This window comes from Mastigoproctus giganteus, chromosome 12, assembly GCF_048544385.1.
Source record: "Mastigoproctus giganteus isolate SK-2022 chromosome 12, ASM4854438v1, whole genome shotgun sequence".
Lineage (NCBI taxonomy): Eukaryota > Metazoa > Arthropoda > Arachnida > Uropygi > Thelyphonidae > Mastigoproctus > Mastigoproctus giganteus.
This window is the reverse complement of record NC_143586.1, coordinates 172,342,772-172,365,961: the sequence shown is the minus strand read 5'-3', so window position 1 is coordinate 172,365,961 and position 23,190 is coordinate 172,342,772. Positions and strand designations below refer to the sequence as shown.

Here is a 23,190-nt window from a genome sequence, read left to right as displayed (position 1 = left end):
AAAAAAAAATTTTGCACTTTCCATCTTATTGGGCTTGTTAGTGCATCTAATTATAAATGGGTAGTAAACTCTATCTTATTGCATTTGCAATAATACCAATAGCTGGAATTCTGTGGGTTTTTCATTATTATTGGTAAAATGTGTGTTGTCCCCTTCGCTGAAATCTTCAGTCCTATAAAGGGAACTTGACAGGTTGATTATATTTAGAAGGGTAGAAAAACTTTCAGATGTTTAATTAATTCTTAATAATTGATTAACATTTAATATGAGAAGGGTATTTTATCATTTTATTTTATTTTATTTTACCAATGAGTTAGTGAGAGGAAAAAGGTTCCTCTTACCAAGAAAGTCTTCATTATTGGAACAGTAAAAATCCGTGCCACTACTGCCAGTTTTACTATTAATAGTTCTGTTCAGGTTGCTGACAAGCTAACTAAATATACTGCATCTACATGCATATATGACGCAGCTCAGATGCATATACTACATCTGATCTGCCTAGAAATTTTTAAGGATGGGAATATCAGAAAAACACCACATTATAATTGGAACTATATGAATTGGGGGGATAACTGAGAATGAAATGGGAGAAAAATGTTGAAGCTAAGAGTAAATAAACCACCACGTACTGACAAAATCTAACTAACTATATTAAAAGAAGCAGCAAAAGATGTAAGCAAACATTTGGCCTTAATTAAATTAAACTAATCACTAAGTTATAAAATTATTAAACTTGATTTATTAACAAGAATTGCATAATAAAAGCAAAATAAGCAGCTCACATGCCATGCAGTTCAGTCTCTGTGCATGCAACTCTCTCTCATCACCTATTTACAGTTTTGGAAATTTATTTATGAAAGTATTATTCGTTTTTATTTTTATTTGTAAAATAATAAGAGAAGTATACCTCAATATAGTATGTAGAACACTTCCATATGATACTCTCCAGAAATTAAAACGAAAAACTTACATTAGAGTAACAAATAATTTAAAAAATAATTAAAAATCAATTTAACACCATTAAAAATCAATTTAACACAATTAAAAATAAGAAAATTAATTAAAAGAATTTAACGAAAAAATTGCAAAAAGATTTTCCTTCCTGAAGCTGGCAACGCATTTCGACCGTATGTCATGATTGATCACAGGAATGAAAATTACCAAATAGGGGTGAGTATGAAACTTGAATAGGGATTATCTGTCTTCACGCATGCGCGTAAAAGCCCACGAATCAGAGATGAGACGAACATTAACAGAATTTTTGTGTAATGTAATTTCTACGGTTTCTACAATTAATAGTCGCATATAATTACGTTGGCCACTAAGCATTTTGGCCTCGTTAAATAAAAAAATATGTTTTTCGTTAATGGCGTGTAAGGCTAATTCTGACTCTGCTGAAAGAGAAGCACGAACTGAGGCCGCATGTTGATTAACACGAATATTCAAAGGAAAATGCATCGAACCCTGGTAAGACAAGTCTCAATCACCGCAAGAAATGTTGTATACCAGGTATTAATTTGTGTTGCGAACGAGGAAAGGACTGAGCGATTGTTCAGTATAGTGTGTAATTTCCGTATTGGCCTGACTACAATTTTAAATTCGGTATCTTTAAAGAATCTGTTAAGCTGTTCGTGCCACTGTTCAACATATGGGACAGAAATAGTCTTTTTTGATATTACTATTGTTGGTTGGTGTAGTATTTTGTATCCTATCCTTAGCTTGTACCCTAATTTGGCTTATTGTGGCAAGGGGATAACCCCTATTTAAGAATCTGCTGGTTAATATTTTTGTATTTCTGAGCCCAATGCAGATTCCGTTGTTGAATATTTGTAGACATTTAGAATTTGATTAAAGTTAATCGATCTTTTGTAGGTGAACGGGTGATAGCTGTTAAAATGTAGAAGCATACTGGTGTTGGTAGGTTTTCGATAGATGTTAAATTGGATTTTATTCGAGTCCCGAATAAGCATGAAATTTAGAAAATTTAATGACTTTGTATCTGTATCCTCCCTTTCCAATGTAAATTTGAGCCTAGAATGAATATTATTAAATGAATGTAAAATATCTTGGATAGTACTACTATCAGTAATAACTAGAACATCGTCTAAATACCTCCCGTAATATGTGATACGGGGTCGGAAAGGCGTCAAATGTATATGCTCAATCATTGAGAGATAGATCTCCGATATTAAGCCGCTCAGGCTCAGTCCCATTGGCAAACCAAAAATTTGTTTGTACACTTTGTCTCGAAAGGTGATATAGTTGGCCTCAACTAACAGTTTAATTAAGTGAAAAATTTCCTTAATAGGAAGCTTCATATAATTAATTGTTTATCGAGTTATTATTTAACATATCTCAAATAATATCTAATGTGTATTCAACGTTTATATTCGTATATAATGAGATAACATCTAGTGAGAATAAATTGTCGTTGTCTCCAAGTCTACAATCCTTAAGATTAACTAATGTATCGTAGTTCTTAATCCCAAATTGTGTTGCCTGTCTAAAGGGTTTTATAATGTGTGACTAAGGATGAAAATGCGAGTTTCTGTAGGAAACAATAGACCGAATAGGAAATCCAGTCTTGTGTAATTTTACCTGACTGAAAAGTGCAGGAATAAATATTGTATGTCCAGGCCTTCAATTCCTTTAACTGAGTCATAGTAATGTAGTCGTTTTTTCGATACATGGTTAACGTTTTATTGTGTTGATTGACTAAATTGGTAAATAGTGCTGGGTCTACTTCAAGATAAGTGGAGGTATCTGAAACAACTGATTCTAACTTATTAATATAATCAGGTTTATCAAGCATTACCACTGTATCTCCTTTATCTGCCCTCTGTATAATAATGTCTTTATTTTCCCGAAGTTTCTTTTATGTTATTCATGACTTGGTTAACTTGTTGAATAAATAAATCTTTTTGTGGAACATTACAAAGTCCAAATTCAATATTAATTACGCACTGTTTTTTAGGTAGTTTTCGATGTGGTAAATTATAATTTAATCCTTTGGATAAAAGTGAAATCTGGTCCTACGATAGTGTATAAGAGGAAAGGTTTGTAACCTGTTGACATGTCGGTCTGTTGAATGCTGGGCAATGGGAGGTGTTCACAAACTAGGTGACATATTCTGTGTTAGCGGGTTGTGTATGCAGGGGGGGGTCATCACCCAACTTGTATGTACTTGGTCGCAAGCCCGATACAATGTGTTAGAATTCGTATGAATGTGTTTTGACCGTCCCAATAATGTTTGTAATTTGTTAACGTATCTGTTTTTTATTTCTGAGGCCTGTGCTTCCCTTTGAAAATCTATGGAAGTCTTCAATAAAGACCAATTGTTAGAATGTAGGTAATTTTTTAATTTATCGCGAAGCTTCCTATCCTGGGAAAGGTATTTTTGTTTATTAGTATATAGAGATTTTAAGGCAAGTTTAACGATATGCGATGTGGCAAGTGCTAGTTGTGTTTTATGCCCGAAATTTTTTGATTTAAATTGACACTAGCAACCTTCAGAACGATGTTGTTTTGAAGGCAATATTTTAGAAACGAAATATGGTAACTTTTGGCCGAATATCTTAGTTTTAATTTAACGTAATTTTCCACCAAGCTGTTCAAAAAATCCCAAAATCTCGGCCCACAATAAAACATTAACCACATATCAAAAAAACGACTACATTACTATGGCTCAGTTAAAGGAATTGAAGGCCAGAACATACAATATTCCTGCACTTTTCGGTCAGGTAAAATTACACAAGACTGGATTTCTATTCGGCCTATTGTTTCCTACAGAAACTCGGCATTTTCATCCTTAGCCACACGTGTATATAGCATTATAAAACCCTTTAGACAGGCGATACAATTTGGAATTAAGAACTGCGATACATTATTTAATAACCTTAAGGATTGTAGACTTGGCGATAATGACAGTTTATTCTCACTAGATGTTACCTCATTATATATGAATGTAAACGTTGAATACACATTAGATATTATTTGGGAAATGTTAAATAATAACTCGATACCGATTAATTATACGAAGCTTCCTATTAAAGAAATTTTTCACTTAATTAAACTGCTAGTTGAGACCAACTATATCACCTTTCGAGACAAAGTGTACAAACAAATTTTTGGTCTGCCAATGGGATTGAGCCTGAGCGGCTTCATATTGGAGATCTATCTCTCAACAATTGAGCATATACATTTGACGCCTTTTCGACCCTGTATCACATACTGTGGGAGATATTTAGACGATGTTCTAGTTATTACTGATAGTAGTACTATCCAAAGCATTTTACATTTGTTTAATAATATTCATTCTAGGCTCAAACTTACATTGGAAAGGGAGGATACGGATACAAAGTCATTAAATTTTCTAAATTTCATGCTTACACGGGACTCAAATAAAATCCAATTTAACATCTATCGAAAACCTACAAACACCAGTATGCTTCTACATTATAACTAATCGCTCAATCCTACAAAATATTGATTATCTTTAATCAATTTCTAAATGCCTACAAATATTCAACGACGGAATCTGCTTTGGGCTTAGAAATACAAATATTAACCAGCAGATTCTTAAACAGGGGTTATCCCCTTGCTACAATAAACCGAATTAGGGCACAAACTAAGGATAGGATACAAAATACTACACCAACAAACAATAGTAATATCAAAAAATACTTTATTTCTGTCCCATATGTTGAACAGTGGCATAAACAGCTTAACAGATTCTTTAAAGATACCGAATTTAAAATTGTGGCCAGGCCAATACAGAAATTACACATCTATACTGAACAATCGCTCAGTCCTTTCCTCGTTTGCAACACAAATTAATGACCTGGTATACAAAATTTCTTGCAGTGATTGCGACTCATCTTACCAGGGTTCGACGCGTTTTTTTTTTTTTGAATATTCGTGTTAATCAACATGCTTCTCGTTCAGCAGCATCAGAATTAGCCTTTCATGCCGTTAATGAAAAACATACTTTCTTATTTAACGAGGCCAGAATACTTCGTTGCCAACGTAATTATACACGAAAATTCTGTTAATGTTCGTCAGCCATATCTCATCTCCGATTCATGGGCTTTTACGCACATGCGCAAAGACAAATAATCCCTATTTAAGTTTCATAACTCCTATTCAGTAATTTTTATTCCTGTGATCACAACATATGGTCAAAAAGCGTTGCCAGCTTCAGGAAGGAAAATCCTTTTGCAATTTTTTTTCGTTAAATTCTTTTAATTAATTTTCTTATTTTTAATTGCGTTAAATTGATTTTGAATGGTGTTAAATTGAGTTTTATTGTGTTAAATTGATTTTTAATTATTTGTTACTCTAATGTAAGTTTTTCGTTTTAATTTCTGGAGAGTATCATACAGAAGTGTTCTACATACTATATTGAGGTATACTTCTCTGATTATTTTACAAATATTGATATCAACGTAGAACGTATTGAGCATTACAGCTCTGGTTCATACTGTCTAATTCGTTTTTATTTTTAAACTACATAAAAAATTATGTATCTGTGGATATTAAACTTCAGCCAATCCACGAGGTTTATCTAGATTTTTGTGAAGTATCATAACTTGATGCTCCTTGCCCACCCTGCATACCTTTGTATGATGAGTAAATGTAAACAACCTACTTGAAATACAGTGCAACTTGATGTTCCGTGCCTCTGCATACCACGATTTTGGATATACTGTGGGTATGGCCATGTCACATAAAACAAATTATGAAAGAAAAAGAAATAAAATAGTGTGTTCAAAGAACTAGCAATTTCATATTGGAAACAAAAAATTGAATACAGTATATATTCATATCTTCTGTACATCCTGATACCAAGAGGAGAAGTTAGCTAAAAATTTACCACATATTAGGTTAGATATATTCATTATTCAGTTGCAGAGTAATTTTTGTAAACATGACTCATCAGAGACTAATTACTGTAGACAACTAGTTTCCCCCTTGAACTAGAGATGCAATAAAAGAGTATATCAGTGGAACACTAATTACAGACAGCCACCTTTGGAGAGGAATAGTACTACTGTTTGTCAATGCATTACGTTAGTTACAAAGTAAATTTTTGTAAACAACAGCATGATATCCTTTTCTTTTATTAGAAGTTACACTTAGGATAGCAAACTGCTAAGAGCTAAACTAGGCAGAAATATACACGAACTGACAAGTGAATTATGGTGAAATCACATGACTTCACTTTGGCACTATGGTATTCCAGACAGTTTGATTTTGATTTTGTTTTTTTTAAAAACAAGGTAAATTCCATGGTTGGATGAAAGTGGAAGAAAAATTACATTCCTATGTAGACTCAATAGAAAATGAAGTAGTCCCCCAAAGAAAGAAAACTAGACTTTGGGAAAACAGTCATGTGGACCAGTGCTTATACAAGTGGTTTCTAAAGAGGCGTGATGAAGGGGTACCGATAAATGGGATAATTTCAAAAGCATAGCACTTAAATTTCATATGCTACTTGGTGGAGATGATGACACATTTGAAGCTTCTGAAGGGTGGCTTTGGAGTTGGAAGGTTTATCATGGGATATCCTATCTTAGTATTGCGGGCAAATTTGCATTTGGTGACATTACAGCAGCAGAAGTGTTTTCTGAATTTATGTGTAATGTGATTCAAGATGGTAAATTCACCGTTATACAACTGTGAATGAACAGTTATACAACTGTGATAAAACAGCACTGTACTATAAACTTCTTCCTGACAAGTCTCTGGATATTAAACAGGTGCACAACAAAGCAGGCATGAAAACTAACAAAGAGGGAATTACTGTGCACAAACAACACTGGAAATCATAAGCTAAAACATTTGTGCATTGGCAAAAGTTGAAGTCCCCAGTGTTTTAAGATCAGCATTAGCGTTTGTGGAGCAATCGGGTACGGGACATGATATTGCCATGGGGGATGTCTTTGTGTGTACGCGCACAATGTAAGGAGTGGAAGGAAATCAGGCGACAACTCAGCATTGTTATGGGCCTATATGAGAGCTTGAAGGACAGGGTAGATGCCCACGAAGGATCTAAATTGAGGGGCCCATCAAACTCTCAGCTGCCCACATCTCCGCCACAGCTTGCACTTGGTCATCACACAACACAGCAGCAACCCCCAAGGCAGAATGCGCTGGTCTCACAGGAACTAGTAGTTGTTGGTGACTCTATTGTCAGGGAAATGGGGAACATGCTTTGTTAAAAGGATAGGTGGAACAGGACCAGGGTATGTCTGCCAGGGCCAAAGGTTGATGACATTGTAGAGTGGATATCACCTTTTAAGGGCACAAAAGGTGATATAGTTGTACACATTGGTACTAATGATATTAAGAATAGGAGACCGGCAGAATTACTTAACAAGTACAGGTCACTGTTGAAAAAAAAGCCGTGAATTAGGGTTGAATTTGAAAGTGTCTGTACTTCTGCCCAGACACGATAGGAGGGAGTATATGATGAGAGCCTTGTTGATCAATTCGGCCCTGGAAAGATTGTGCAAGGCTCAAGGGGTAGAATTTTTTTCAGCCTGGTCTGTACTTGTTAACAGGAGAGATTGCTTCTACAGGGATGGGATACACTAAATAGAAAGGGTGCAAGAATATTTGCTGATGCTATCGAGACAGTGTTAGGTGGTTCGGAAAACTGTTAGCTTGGGGGGATACAAGGACTAATAGATTAACAGTAGCCACTGGCACAGGTGAAAGTGATTCTTGCACTGCTTCTATTGGAATGAGCAGCAGCCTCTAAAACAAGATGCAAGGTATTTAAGAGACTGCTGGGAGCCATTGCTGTAAAAGTAAACACATGGGTTGTGTTAGGGTAGCTAAGAATAGGAACAGGTGCACATATACTTGCATGTACACCAATACTAGGAGTTTGGTAAATAAATTTGATGAATTTGAGCTATTGCTCAGTACATCAAAGGCAGATGTTGTTGGGATATCAGAGACATGGTGTCACACAGATATAAGGAATGCAGAACTGGAATTTGGGGATTACAATGTGTACAGGAAGGATAGACAAGATAGGAAGGGAGGAGAGGTTATACTATTAGTTAAGAAACATAAAATCCAAGGAAGTGAAGCCAGTCGACACCGCTGGACAGTGCAGTGTCGAGTCAGTTTGGTGTGACATAAGCATTGGGAGATCAAAATTGAGAGTAGGAGTGTGCTATAGACCTAATGACTCTGATGAGTATAATAAGAAACTGTATAGGGAAATAGTGGGCCAGTAAATCAGAGAGTCTTATAATGGGGGATTTTAATTTCCCAGATATTGACTGGAATTTGTGGTTTGGTCAGTCACACACTAGCAAGGCTTTTGTGGATTTATTAGATGATTGTTTTCTACATCAGCATGTTCGGGAGGCAACTAGAGGGAGTAATACTGTTGATCTGATTATCAGTAGTGATTCTTCATGCATTAAGAATCTGCAGGTAAAGAAACCACTAGGTGGCAGTGATCACAGTATGCTGAAGTGGGATTTACTCAAAGAAGTAACTACTATCAGGGGTAAAGGGAAGGGTTTTTGCTTTCGTAAAGGTGACTACGATGGTCTGAGACAGTATTTAAATTCTATAGTGGGACCAACTGATGATGTTACCAACAGAAAATTCAAAATGGGAAGCATTCAAAGAACTTATCTTGGAAGCTACTAGGCTTTACATACCAACTAAGAAATATTGTTCAAGGTTTAGGCCTAAATGGATGTCAGATGAAGTAATGAGACATATGGCAGAGAAGAAAAATGCATGGGATACATATAAATTAATGGGTGACATGGAAGCCTGTGTTAGATATAAGCTGGTCTGTAACCAAGTCACAAAGGAGATTAGGCAGGCAAAGACAGATTATGAGAAATCCTTGGCAAAGGATGCAAAGAAAAACATCAAAGAATTCTTTACCTATGTAAACTCTAGAAGGAAAGGGATGAATCAGATTGGTCCACTGGATATTGATGGTTCAACAGTTGAGGATCCTGCTCGGGTGGCTAACAAACTAAACGAGTATGTTGCATCTACATTCACACATGAGGAGTTATTCAGGAAGGGGAATGCCAGAGGTGAAGTAAACTTTGGCAGTGAGCTAGATGATTTTGTAATAACTGAGAGCAGTTATTACAAAATTGAGCAGTGTGGAATTGGAGGCAAATTGCTGCTATGGATAAAGGGATGGTTGAGGGGGAGAAGACAGTGTAATAATCAATGGACACTACTTATCGTGGACTAATGTTATTATTGGAGTCCCTCTGAGTTTAGTGTTGGGTCCATTATTGTTTTCTGTATTTATAAATGATATTGATGATGGTATATCAAGCTTAATGTCCAAGTTTGCAGATTACACATTATGCAGATGAGGGTTGTTATGGACACTACTAACGCTATGCTGCTGCAACAGGATCTGGAAAGGTTGAGCAGATGGGCTGAGAGGTGGCAAATGAAGTTTAACATTGACAAATGTAAAGTACTGCATATGGGGAAACAACAACCCCAGAGCAACGTATCAACTCTGTGGTACTACAATGACAGTGGTAGAGAATGAAAGGGACCTGGGGGTAATTGTCCAGGCAGATATGAAGTTCTCTGAGCAGTGCATATGGGCTGCAAGAATAGCTCATGGTGTCTTGTCAATGATATACAGGAATTTTTCTAGCAGGGATAAGGAGGTGATTATTCCCTTGTATAAGGCAATGGTCAGGCCACACCTTGTGTACTGTATACAGGTCTGGAAGCCTCATTTCAAGAAGGATGTAGAGCTGCTGGAACGACTACAAGAAAGGCAATAAGGTTAGTGAATGTAACAAAGGGTTGCTCTTACGAAGAAAGGCTTAAGTTTTGCAAATTACAGTGTCTGGAGACTAGGCACCAGCGAGGTGATCTGATAGAGGTGTATAAAGCCTTGAATGGTTTGAGCATGCTCAATGCCGAAGGGATTCTTCCTTTTGCTCAGAATAATAACCTGAGAGGGCATAAATTCAGATTGAGCAAAGACAGATATAGGATAGATGCGGAAATTTGTCTTTACCAGCGGGTACGTTGGTGGAACAGACTTCCATCCCTTGTTGTGGAAGTTGATAGCTTAAATAAATTTAAGGCTCAGCTGGACAGGTATTTTGAACGAACGGAGGGGTGAAATGGAAGTGGTTTTTTTTTTTTTTTTTTTTTTTTTTTTGGCTGATGCGGCATAAGCTTGCTTTCTTGCATCATATGCCTCTACTAATGCTAAATCAGTGTGAAATTTTTAACTGTGATTTATAAAAATAGCTTCAATTCTTGGATGATGAGTGATATTTTTGCATCATGAAGTTGAGTTTATACCATCGGTGAGGTGCCACTTGCTTTCCAAAAAAAAAATTGAAGAAAAGACTGTTACTTTGGATTACTCCCCAGATCATCCTTCGGCTGTTGTCCTGAAATTGTAAGATGACAAGACGAGAATTGTGTTTCTGCCAAGGAACACAACTGCAATAATTCAGCCCGTGGATCAAGGCATTATTCAAGCCTTCAAAGCCTACAATACTAGGCTTATTGTTGGTGTTGTCAACTCAGAAATTCAAGTTATAGAATTTCTGAAAACATTAACAGTGAAGAACATTGCATACAATATTGGATTAGTGTGGGAGAAAGTAAGCTCAACAGCAGTTGAAAACTGCTGGACAAAATGTATTGTAAAAGACAAGATCACTAATAATAACCTTGAATTAGCAGAATTTTTAGAATAAGAAGCAAAGGCTGCTTGTAATGTACTTTGTGGCAGCCTTGGAGAAAAATGACTTGACCGCTTGGATTGAGATAGATGTGGAGGGTCAAGTTGTCCATTACCTGTGTGAGGAAGAAATCACAGCCTCTGAACAGTGGGAAGACAAATAACAAATAGAAGGGCAGTGAGTCAGAAGATAATGTAGATGACTTGTGTAAGAAAAAAAGGAATTAACAAAGTGCTTGAAAACATTAATGAGATAATTGCATGGTCAGAACATTAGAGTGATAGTGAACATCTTCATTTATTCCATCTGACCACTATTAAGAATTATGTAGTGAAAAAATACTGTCATCACTTCTGGCAAACTAAATAACATGACTATTTCAGAATGAATTTTTTAAAAACCAGGTTAAAAATGGTAAATTTTTTTTCTTCTATAGCATGCTTTGCTTATAACATTGCTATTAAAGTTGTTGCCTGACACCTGCATTATATTGCAAAAAATATATATTTAAAAAAAAATGATATAGTACCCCACTCATCACATTTGTCCATGAAGAGGAGCTGCCATTTAGAATTGTTCTATGTCTTCTACTCCTTAACCATCCCCCTTATCCTTAGTAGTAATTTGCCAGCTTTTTTTTGCATCCAGTATCTTTGTGATGATTGCCTAAGAATTAATCAGAATGGTCAGGCATGATATCCTTTAAAAAATCCTTTGCTGTAATTGCTTTATAGTTCCATTCCTATCAAGATGGTCTTGCATTACTTTTTGAATTGTTGACTACATTATGTTCCCTGGTTCAGAGTTAAAACAAAAGGTTGCAATTACCCACTTCACTCGGAAATACCCTTATGAAAGGAAGAGAAAGTCATTTTCAAATTCCCAATCTGTAGAGACTTCCCATGGATATTAGCATTAGCATTAATAGGGTATATGATGCAAGAAAGCAAGCTTAAAAATATGTTCATTATAAAGGCTAATTTAACTACCTCTTTTGCTGCTTTTTTTTATTATAATTGGATTTCATTTGTTGAATTTAAGCTGTAGCTCTTCAATTTAAGCGTTTGTTCAATTTAAGCGTTTGTTCAATTTAAGCGGTTTCTCTTCTAATTTCTTTTCATTTATTATAACCTCATGTTACTTTTAAATAACATTACAGGTAGGTCCCGTTTTACGATGGTCCATTTTACGACTTTTCACATTAACGACTGTTTCAAAATATTACCTGAAAAAATTGAAAATAACAAAAAAATCGCAACTCAGTAACACGTTGCAGCAAAACCTGCAAGTCCAAATATGCACTAGGCATTTCTTTTGTTTTTCGTGGTGCATTGTGGATGGAATGATAGCTATGCCAAGAGTTATTATTATTAATAGCCATATTGTGCAGGAAGCCTGAGGCTTATGCTGCACCATGGAAAAAAAAAAATTCCCAAGTTACCTTGAGAGAGAGAGAGAGAGAGAGAGAGAGAGAGAGAGAGAGAGAGAGAGTCAAAAGTAGAAGGGGAATTACCAAGAAAGAGAAGAATGATGATATCCAGCTCAGGACCCTGGGTGTGTCAAGCCAATGCTCACCAGATGTGAGCCCCCGGGGTTCTTTGTTTACATTCAGTGTGCCATGCTCGTTTCATTGTGAATTTTCCCTCAATTGTTAACGGGTTACACAGTGTTATTTCTCATTAATAATAATTTTTGTGTAACCACAAGCTCTAAGCGTCTCAGGGCAGTTTCTGTGCTGGGGGGGGGGGGGGAAGAGTGTAAAACACTAACAATTAAGGAGAAAATGGATGTGATTGTCACATGGAGTCTGATGAGCATTGGTCGGATGTGTGTAAGGTGTTGAGTTTAGTACCTTCTACTGTATCAACGATTATGAACAATGTCGATAAAATAAAGAGCGCACACACACACACACACACACAGGGATAACAAGTGTGTCATCCTCCAGAACAACTTATTCATGCAGTGAGACAATGGAAAAAATGGAGAAATTGTTAGTGTTGTGGGTTGATGATCAAACACTAACAATTAAGGAGAAAATGGATGTGATCATCACATGGAGTCTGGTGAGCATCGGTCGGATGTGTGTAAGGCATTGAGTTTAGTACCTTCTACTGTATCAACGATTATGAACAATGTCGATAAAATAAAGCACGCACACACACACACAGGGATAACAAGTGTGTCATCCTCCAGAACAACTTATTCATGCAGTGAGACAATGGAAAAAATGGAGAAATTGTTAGTGTTGTGGGTTGATGATATGGACCAAAATAACATTCCTGTTACACAATGGTAATTCTGGACAAGGCAAAGTCGTTATTTGACGAAATATGTGAGGAGTCTGGTAGCACTGAGACATTTACGGCCAGCAAAGGGTGGTTTCATCAGTTTAAAAAACTGTTGTAAAATTCACAATGTGAAAGTGTCTGGTGAGGCTGCTAGTGCTGACGTTGCAGTGGTGGAAGAGTATCCTTCCGAATTTAAATGCTTAATAGACGAAGGCAACTACCACCCTGATTTAGTTTTTAATATGGATGAAACGGGTAGTTGAGTCATCACTTGAGTAAATACGTACTCAAGTGATGACTCCACAGGACCAAAGTAAAATTTTATTTTATTAATTATTTTATATATAAGTATAAACAAAATGTGCATTAAATGTTTAAAATATTTAATTATTTATAAAGAACAGAAATATTAGTGAATACTTGGAAATATTTTGGGAATTTTGGAACCTATCTCATTCAATTACATTATAATTTGGTCTTGTTTTACGACTTTTCATTTTACAACCATGTTTTGCTGGAACTTAGCCATGTCGTAAAATGGGTCCTACCTGTAGTTTAAACCTCTTCATATGTGAATGCAGATACAAAATTTTTATTCACTTGGTCAACCTTCCAGTGTTAACCTGCTGTTATAAACAAAGGCTCCTATGCAGCTTTTCATTTTGCCCTTACCAATAGGCTTCTCGTAATCTGCTTTAGCATAAAGACCGCCCTTCCCCCCAGGTTACTTGACTACAAACTAGTTTTACTTACTGTAAGAATCCAACAATTTATAATCGTCCCATGGACTTTACTTCTCTGCCACTGAACTTATTTTCCATCTGTCATATGCATTTTTTGATGCTGCTTTTTACTTTTTCTACCTGCCACTTTTACTTCACTGGTTTTTGAAGTGATATTTAAATGTCTTCAGAAATGTAATTAGAAATCAATTCTGCTTTTAGAAATATTAACATGGAATGTAATGCTGCTTTCGAGAAATATTGACATGTAAATTTAGATTTCATTTCCATGTTATTTTATACATTAGAGCCACTCTACTATTATTGTTTGCTTTTTTTATGAATTTAAAACAAAAGCTATTTTGGTTCTTCTCTTTAGAATTTTATGTTATTCTAGGATTTCCCGACCAGGTCCAAGGAGAAGGCCAGGGCTAGAGTTGAAATATATAACGTATGGATTTGCATATCTGCAGGATATGGTTGATCATGCCATTATTCAGGAGCAAACAGGACTGCCACTTGAAACAGGTGTTTATTTGCAACAGTTTCCATATCCATGTTACATTTTTGATCAGTAAGTATTCTTTATCTGAATAGTAACAGTACCAGTTAATTAATAGTGTATAATGATCCCATTTTTTCAAGTGGCATTTTTAGACTGCCTTTATAATTTTTTTGTTAAATCAAATGTGCAGTAAAAAGAATTTTATTTTTACTGTTGATCTAGTTTGTTTGTGAGTTCAGCACTTGACTCTTGACCAACTCTCATAAAATAAGACTTCAGAACTTCAGTTCAAATAATTTGTAGAAGTCAGCATTCCATTGAGAATTTTTACCGAAAAGATGTTTAAAATCAGTTTAAAGTGAAAAGAATTTTCTTCTTATTTTTAATCTGCTTTGGCTGTAATTTCAGTACTTGTTCTACAGCCAGATCTCTTAGATTAAAACTTTACAACTTCAGCTAATTCTTAGAAGTCGCCAATCATAAACAAACTTATTTTCAAGTGAAAGAATGCAGAACCAATGTTATATGAATCACATATGTAATATGCTGGTAGAGACAAAGTATTATTTGAACTTCAATCTGTATTTTAATGTCATTACACAAAAAAAACTTTAATGAAGAATAGCGAAACTGAAAATTACTCATCGAGTCATCTTGATGCGAATGTTACAAATATACAGAATAAGGCTTGATACAATTGACCTGTTTGAGTATCTGTTATAAAAATAAAAATAATTTCTGAGCATTGATTTTAGAAGTTGACATCCAAGATGAATTTTAATTGAAATTTTACAAATCCACCAAATATTTGTATCCAATTTCTTTGTGAAAACTGCACTGTAACTGAAAAGGAAGTGGTCAGCTGCAAATAAAACATACACACATATATATATATATATATCCCCTACCTAATACACATCAGTGTATTAGGTAGGGGAGCTGAAGTGTCAGGTGTAATTACCATCGAAGAATTGAGATCACCTGTATGCCAAAAAACAAATTACTTTAAATAAAATGCAATTATCATAAGCATTAACTACTTCTTAGTTAAAGTCCCTGGACCCACAGCTTTAGGTACTTACATTAATTATGCTGGCTCACATCTGGTGAGTTTGGGTTGGCACACCCAGAATCCTAAGCTGGATATCATCATCCGTCTCTTTCTTGGTGATTCCCTTCTACTTCTCTCTCTCTCTCTCTCTCTCTCTCTCAGGGTAATCGGGAATTTTTTCTTTTTTTTTGGCTGGTGCAGCATAAGCCTTAGGCTTCCTTGCACCATATAGCTAATAATAATAATAATGTTTATTGCATTTTATTTCAGGTAATTTGTTTTTTGGCATACAGGTACTCTCAATCCTTCCATGGAATTACACCTGAGAGTTCAGCTACCCCACCTAATACACTGATAATAACATTTTTGTCTATATTTCATTATGGCTGCCGGTTTTTTCTATGATTTCTGTAGTATCCCGGATCCATAATCCAGTTTAATATTTTTAATTTTTCAATTTTAATACCTTTCTTGTTTGCTAAGACTTTCAGTAATTTCTTTACATCTCATCTTTATCATTTTATATATATATATATATATATATATACAGGCAGTTCTTGCTTTACGAGTTTTCGCTTTACAAGTTCCCGGGTTTATGAGTTTTTTTTTGTTTTTTTCACAAGTATCCAGTATTAACAAAATCAAAAATATGACATTAATTGCAAAAAATGAATGTTAAACATTCATAAATACCGCATTGCAAACCACGTGCGTAGCTACACAAATTCTTAATACACATTCGTGTATTAAGAATTTGCAGATAAAGGAACCACTAGGTGGCAGTGATCACAGTGTACTGATGTGGGATTTACTTAAAGATTTAATTACCATCAGGGGTAAAGGAAAGCATTTTTGCTTCCGTAAAGGTGAGTACAGTGGTCTCAGACAGTTTTTAAATTCTGTACAGTGAGATCAACTGACGATGTTACCAACAGTAAATTCTAAGTGGGAAGCATTCAAGGAATTAATCGTGGATGCTACTAAAAGTTTCATACCTATTAAGAAATATTGTTCAAGGTTGGCCTAAATGGTTATCTAATGAACTAATGAGACTCGTAACAGAGAAGAAAAATGCATGGGATGCATATAAATTATCAAGCGACTCAGAAGCCTATGGCAAATATAAGCTAGTCTGTAATTAGGTCACAAAGGAGGTTAGGCAGGCGAAGGCAGATTACGAGAAATCCTTGGCAAAAGATGCTAAGAAAAACAGCAAGGATTTCTTTACTTATATAAATTCTGAAAGGAAGGGAATGAATCTGATTGGTCCACTTGACATCGATGGTTGCTATCTGATGATCCTGCTCAGATAGCAAACAAACTGAATGAGTATTTTGCGTCTACATTCACACTGAGGAATTACTAAGGTTTGAAAATGGCAGAAGGTTATCAAATTGTAGCAGGATACTTAATGATTTTGTAATAACTGAAAGCAAAGTGGAGGAGAAATTGTTGAAGATAAACATAAGAAAAGCATCTGGGGTGGATGGGATCTATCCAGTTATACTAAAGGAGGCGGCAAAGCAACTAAACAAACCCTTAGCCATAATTATGAAAGCATCCTTGGATTCAGGGGAGGTCCCCACGGACTGGAGATGTGCAAATGTATCCCCAATTCACAAAGGGGGATCGAATGGTGACACGAGTAATTACAGACCAGTTAGTTTAACTTCTGTTCCGGGTAAAATAATGGAGTCACTGGTTAAAGATGCATTGCAGGATCATCTAGACAAGACTGCAGCAATAATTCAGACACAGCATGGGTTTGTTAAGGGAAAGTCTTGTCTGACAAATTTGATAGGATATTATGATGTGGTTACAAAGGAACTGGATGCAAAAAATAATTTTGATATCATATATTTGGATTTCAGGAAAGCTTTTGACACTGTTGCGCATGGAAATTGTACAAATTGGAGCAGAATGGTATTAAGGGTAAGTTGCTACAATGGATAAAAGGATGGTTAAGTGGGAGAAGACAGAGGGTGGTAATCAATGGGTGCTGCTCTTCGTGGACTAATGTTATTAGTGGAGTCCCACAGGGTTCGGTGTTAGCTCCATTGTTGTTTTGTATATTTATCAGTGATATTGGTGAAGGTATATCAGGCTTAATGTCGAGGTTTGCAGATGATACAAAGGTTGGCAGGGTTGTTAATGACAGTAATGGCAGTGTGCTACTGCAACAGGATCTAGATAATTTGGGCAGATGGGCTAAGAAGTGGCAACTGAAGTTTAACCTTGACAAATGCAAAGTACTGAAAAGGTAGAAGTAACCCCAGAGAAATGTACCAACTGTGTGGTACTACACTTAAGGTGGTAGAAAATGAAAAAACCTGAGAATAATTGTGCAGTCAGATATGAAGTTTTCTGAGCAGTGCAGACATGCTGCCAGGGCAGGTCATGGGGTTTTGTCAATGATATATAGGAATTTTGCTAGCAGGTAAAAGGAGGTGATTGTCCCTCTGTATAAGGCAATGGTCAGGCCACACCTTGAGTATTGCGTACAGATCTGGAGGCCTCATTTTAGGAAGGATGTAGTTTTGCTTGAGTGTGTACAGAGAAGGTCAACAAGACTGGTGAGGGGAATAAAGGAATCCTCTTACCAAGAAAGTAGTAGTAGTAGTAGTAGTGGCACTTGATGCAAGAAAGCAAGTGTAGGAGCTTATGCAGCATCAGCCAAAAAAAAAAAAAAAAAATCACACCATACCCTCCAAATGCCTGTCCAGTTCCTCCTTAAATTTATTTAACCTATCAACTTCCACAACGACAGATGGAAGTTTGTTCCAGCAATTAACCACCCGCTGGCTAAAGGCAAATTTCCGCACATCTATTCTACATCTATCCTTTCTTAATTTGAACTTATGTCCCCGTAGGTTCGTATTCTGAACAAGTGGGAGGATCCCATCAGAATTCAGCGTGCTCAACCCATTCAAGGCCTTATAGACCTCAATCAGATCACCGCGCAGGTGCCTAGTCTCCAGCCACTGCAATTTGCAGAACTTAAGCCTCTCTTGGTAAGAGGATCCCTTCATTCCCCTCACCAATCGTGTTGCTCTTCTCTGTACACGCTCAAGCAAATCTACATCCTTCCTAAAATGAGGCCTCCAGACCTGTACGCAGTACTCAAGGCGTGGCCTGACCATTGCCTTATACAGAGGGACAATCACCTCCTTTTACCTGCTAGCAAAATTCCTATATATCATTGACAAAACCCCATGACCTGCCCTAGCAGCCTGTCTACATTGCTCAGAAAACTTCATATCTGACTGCACAATTACTCCCAGGTCTTTTTCATTTTCTACCACCTTAAGTGTAGTACCACACAGTTGGTACGTTTCTCTGGGGTTACTTCTACCCATATGCAGTACTTTGCATTTGTCAAGGTTAAACTTCAGTTGCCACTTCTTAGCCCATCTGCCCAAATTATCTAGATCCTTAAGGTTTAAGGCTTAAGGTCTGCAAATTGCAGTGGCTGGAGACTAGGCACCTGCGCGGTGATCTGATTCAGGTGTATAAGGCCTTGAATGGGTTGAGCACGCTGAATTCTGATGGGATCCTTCCCCTTGTTCAGAATACGAACCTAAGGGGGGGCATAAATTCAAATTAAGAAAAGACAGATGTAGAATAGATGTGCGGAAGTTTGCCTTTAGCCAGCGGGTGGTTGATTGCTGGAACAAACTTCCATCTGTCGTTGTGGAAGTTGACAGGTTAAATAAATTTAAGGAGGAACTGGACAGGCATTTGGAGGGAATGGTGTGATTTTTTTTTTTTTTTTTTTTTGGCTGATGCTACATAAGCTCATACACTTGCTTGCATCACATGCCACTACTACTACTACAACACAATATGGGTATACAGCTATACTGTGTACCCTGCTTTACGATATTAATCAGTTCCAGAGACACCATCGTATCATGAAAATATCGTAATGTGAACCCAATAACACATTGTTTTTTGGTAATTCGTTTCAAGATCTTGGAAGTTGAAAGTTTCGCTGTATAACTAAGCTATTTATCTCTCTAAAATGTCATTTTTAAGGTCATGAGCGTGACCTTAAGGCTATATAAAAGGTTGTGAGTGTGGTTTGTAAATTGTAATAGTTACCAATTCAAATCACTAAAATGCACTATACTTTCATCATTATCATATTATAAGAACCAATTTTGAATGCCTTTGTGATATTTTTCTAAAGCACACTTCTGGAGGTCACCACCATAAAACAATAAAAACAATTTGCACTTTCCGGTTTATTGGGCTTTTCTGTTACTGCAAGCAGTTGTAAATGGGTAGTAAACTCGATCTTCTTGCATTTGTGAAAATACCGATAGCTGGAATTGTGTGGTTTTTTACGTTATTATGGTGAAATGTGTTTCCCCTTTACTGAAATCTTCAATCGTATAAAAAACATAAATAAATTTTCAGAATCTTCTCTTCATTTCTTTTTTTTAAGCTTCGTAAACTTGTTACTCCATGCGAATCGTGTTTGTTTCAATTTGTGTGTGCCATTAAAAATGCTTATGCATGCAGTTGTGAAATTTATAATTAAAAGAGAAGATTATCTTGGAAACAAACGCCTCTTGAAACATTTCTGAAGAAGACAACTCCTTGTGCAACAAACCAACGAGTGCCAAGCCAATAATGAGTGGTCAATGAGTGTGCATTTAGTCGATGATGATGAAGAATAAACATTCTTTAACATTTGTAAAGCGTAAATAATTTCTCTATTATTATAATTTGCTTGATTTTATAGGCTACAATTTCATTTCTTTCAATTTCTCAATCATTGTTTAAACATAAACTAATTAACTAACTAATTTCATTGTTGAGAACGTAACCTCTATTTTTAACCTTATGTCTATGGGAATAAATTCCCGCTTTACGAGAGTGTGCTAGGAACGAATTAACTCGTAAAGTCGACAACTACCTGTATATATAATTTATATATACAGGTAGTTGTCTTATATATATATATAATTTTTTTTTTTTTTTTAACTTGCTTGTATTCTGTGCTATATTGACACTTTTGATAAATATTGATGAATCGTATGAAAATGAGATTTCAGTTGTTGAAATTTAAATTATCTACTGCCATGCATGTACATTTAGGAATTGGTGATAATGCTTCAACTGAACGGTATGGCCCATTTTCCTGTAATGTATATGTAAGGAATGATGCACAGTTGTACACGGGCATGCAAAATTTAAGGACCAGTCAGGTTATCACCTGTAGCTTCTCATAAGACTGTCCTGGATATAGGAAAAGCATACCAAAGGAACCTCGTGAGGTACAGAAATGATGAAGGAAACAACAACGGAAACAACACCGACACAACAACGGAAACAAAACGGTACAGAGGGACTTTATTCAAAACTGGCAACATAGCACTGTCTGCCATGATACAGATGCATCACTGGTCACCCCTAATGTCGATGCAGGCTTTGTACTGCCTGTCCATACTTAGAACAATGTTGTTGATAAGTTCTTGCGGTAACATCGTCCATTTCTCTGTCAGCACCATCTTCAGCTGGTGAACATTTTCTGGTGGGTGTGGATGTGCCGCTAGTCATCTCCCCAGAGCCTCCCATATGTGTTCGATGAGATTTAGATCTGTGGAATGGGCAGGCCAATCCATAAGAACAGTGCCCTCACTTTCCAAAAGCATATCAACAGCTGCAGTGCGATGAGGTGTGGCATTATCATTCTTAAACACAAACCCGGGGCCAATGGCACCTCGGAACAGAAGCACATGGGGAAGGATTACCTCAGTACAGTAGCGTGCACCAGTTACAGTACTGCCTTCCGGTATCTGGAGTTGTGTATGTCCATCCAAGATAATGCCTCCCCAGATGAGAACACCTCGACCACCATATCGATCCCTTTCAGTGATGTTTGTGGGGTGATACCTTTGCCAACCTCTCGCCAGATTAGCTGACATCCAAAATCGCTGCTGAGACTGAATTTACTCTCATCAGTAAAGAGTACCTTAAGTGAAGATTTTGTGATCGTAACCTTTAGAAATAGTGTTGGTCCTTAAGTTTTGCACACCAGCGTAATAACAATATAGCACACACATAATGTCAGTGAAACTAGTGCCATTTCTGTATATCATTCCTACAATTGTACAAATAGGCATTTGTTAGTGTAGAGGAGGAAAAACTCTTTAGAATAACCTCATCAAGGACATATTTCCAGGGGCAGCTTGTCCGTAGGCACTGCAGCACTCCCAGTTATTTAAATCTAGATATACGGTGAACGGAGTTATATGAAATTTTGTGAAGAACAGTGCAACGCAATGAATATTTTTATAAACAGGACCCATATATAGTATGCACATCCTCTATTTCCAGTAATCATTTCAATAATAAACAAATAAAAACAATGAAATCATTTCCAACTTTGAAGTTTAATTAACTGTAGGCCTCACTGTGCTGCATTTTGACAGTGACACATTTTTCATTCCAGTGAATATCTGGTAGTTGGTTGCCATTGGCAACTTGCCAATATACATTTTTTATAGGTGAAACGAATCAGTCACTGTAAAGCACGCGATGCATATTTCATCATTGACCATGATGGATGTGTAGCCACAGTGTCAGTGTCTTTTCGTTATTCGCCCGAATTCCCATTAAGTAACTAAATAAAATCAGTGTTAAATCAATACTCAGCATACAACGGTGTAATTATGTGATTACAGCTTAATTGCAAATTGAGCTTGAACTTGGTAAATTGAAGTTATATTATGAAATGATGTGTAAATAAAACATTATTTCTACAACTCACGATTTTTTGAAATTTGATTTGATCATGGCTTCCATACTTCCCCATGAAGTAAATCACACGACAGTGAATAAACTTCAGAAACTTAGTTTTTCACAATAATCTCTCCAAAAAAAAAATGCAATTAAAAAAAGGCCGCCCCACACCAAAGATTCAAATTTCTCAGCGGGGAATAAGTTGTTTTGTTTTCCATGTTTACTGTTCGGAGGTGACTTAACGTGGACAAAAAGTGGTTTTACAAACATAAACAGAATGAAAGAAAAAACTCTGAAACATGAGAGTTTGAAGAAACATATTGATAATGTGATTTCACTATCGCTTTTAGGAAGCGTAAATATTAAAGAACAGCTTAGTGAGGCCTACAGACTTTCGATCTGCAAACATAACAGAAAAGTTACCAAGAATCGTGAGGTATTATCTAAAATAATAGACTGCATTAAATTTTGTGGACAGTTTGAAATTCCTTTACATGGACATGATGAAAAAGACTATTCTAAAAATCCAGGAGTATTCAGAGGATCGATAAATTTTGCCTGTACATAAAGAACCATTTAGAAAGTAATGTAGCATTTAAAGGCATTTCAAAAACTATTCAGAATGATATTCTTGACTAAAATAAAAAAAATAAAAAAGGTTTGCTGCAAATATGTCGGGATGAAATAAAAAAAGAAATTAAAGAAGCTTCATTTGTAGCTGTCATGGCTGATGACACAACAGATGTTTCAGAACATATACAAATGGTAATTGTTCTGCGATATGAACTGAATTGAGACATTTTTGAGGTTTTTTCACTCCGGAAAACCAAATGGCAGACAGAATATCGAAGTGCATTCTAGATCAGTTAGACATAATCCTTGAAGGAAATACTCAAAAACTGGTTGCTCAGACATTTGATGGTGCAAGTGTGATGAAAGGCAAGAAAGGAGGAGTTCAGGCTAAAATAAAAAAGTGTACAAAAATGCACATTTTATTCACTACTATGCATACTAACTGAATCTGATGATGAGAAACGCAGCAATTAGTACCCGAGATTCAAGAATATTCTTTTCGAACCTCATGTAGACGCCTCTGTAGCCAGGTGGGCTGTTTGTTTGTTTGTTATTTGGTTTTTAGGAGCATTAGCAA

At 36.2% G+C, this 23,190-nt stretch overlaps 1 protein-coding gene across 1 annotated transcript in view; it reads left to right on the top strand.

Annotated features, from left to right (window-relative positions):
* LOC150077598 (phospholipid-transporting ATPase ABCA1-like) overlaps window positions 1-23,190 on the top strand; it is a gene marked incomplete at its 3' end in the record, with an annotated part of 856,770 nt that overhangs the window by 287,253 nt on the left and 546,327 nt on the right. Inside the window, exon 14 of the mRNA XM_090386943.1 lies at window positions 14,132-14,308. Coding sequence (XP_090243069.1) covers window positions 14,132-14,308 — 177 coding nt within the window. The remainder of the gene's footprint in view (window positions 1-14,131; window positions 14,309-23,190) is intronic.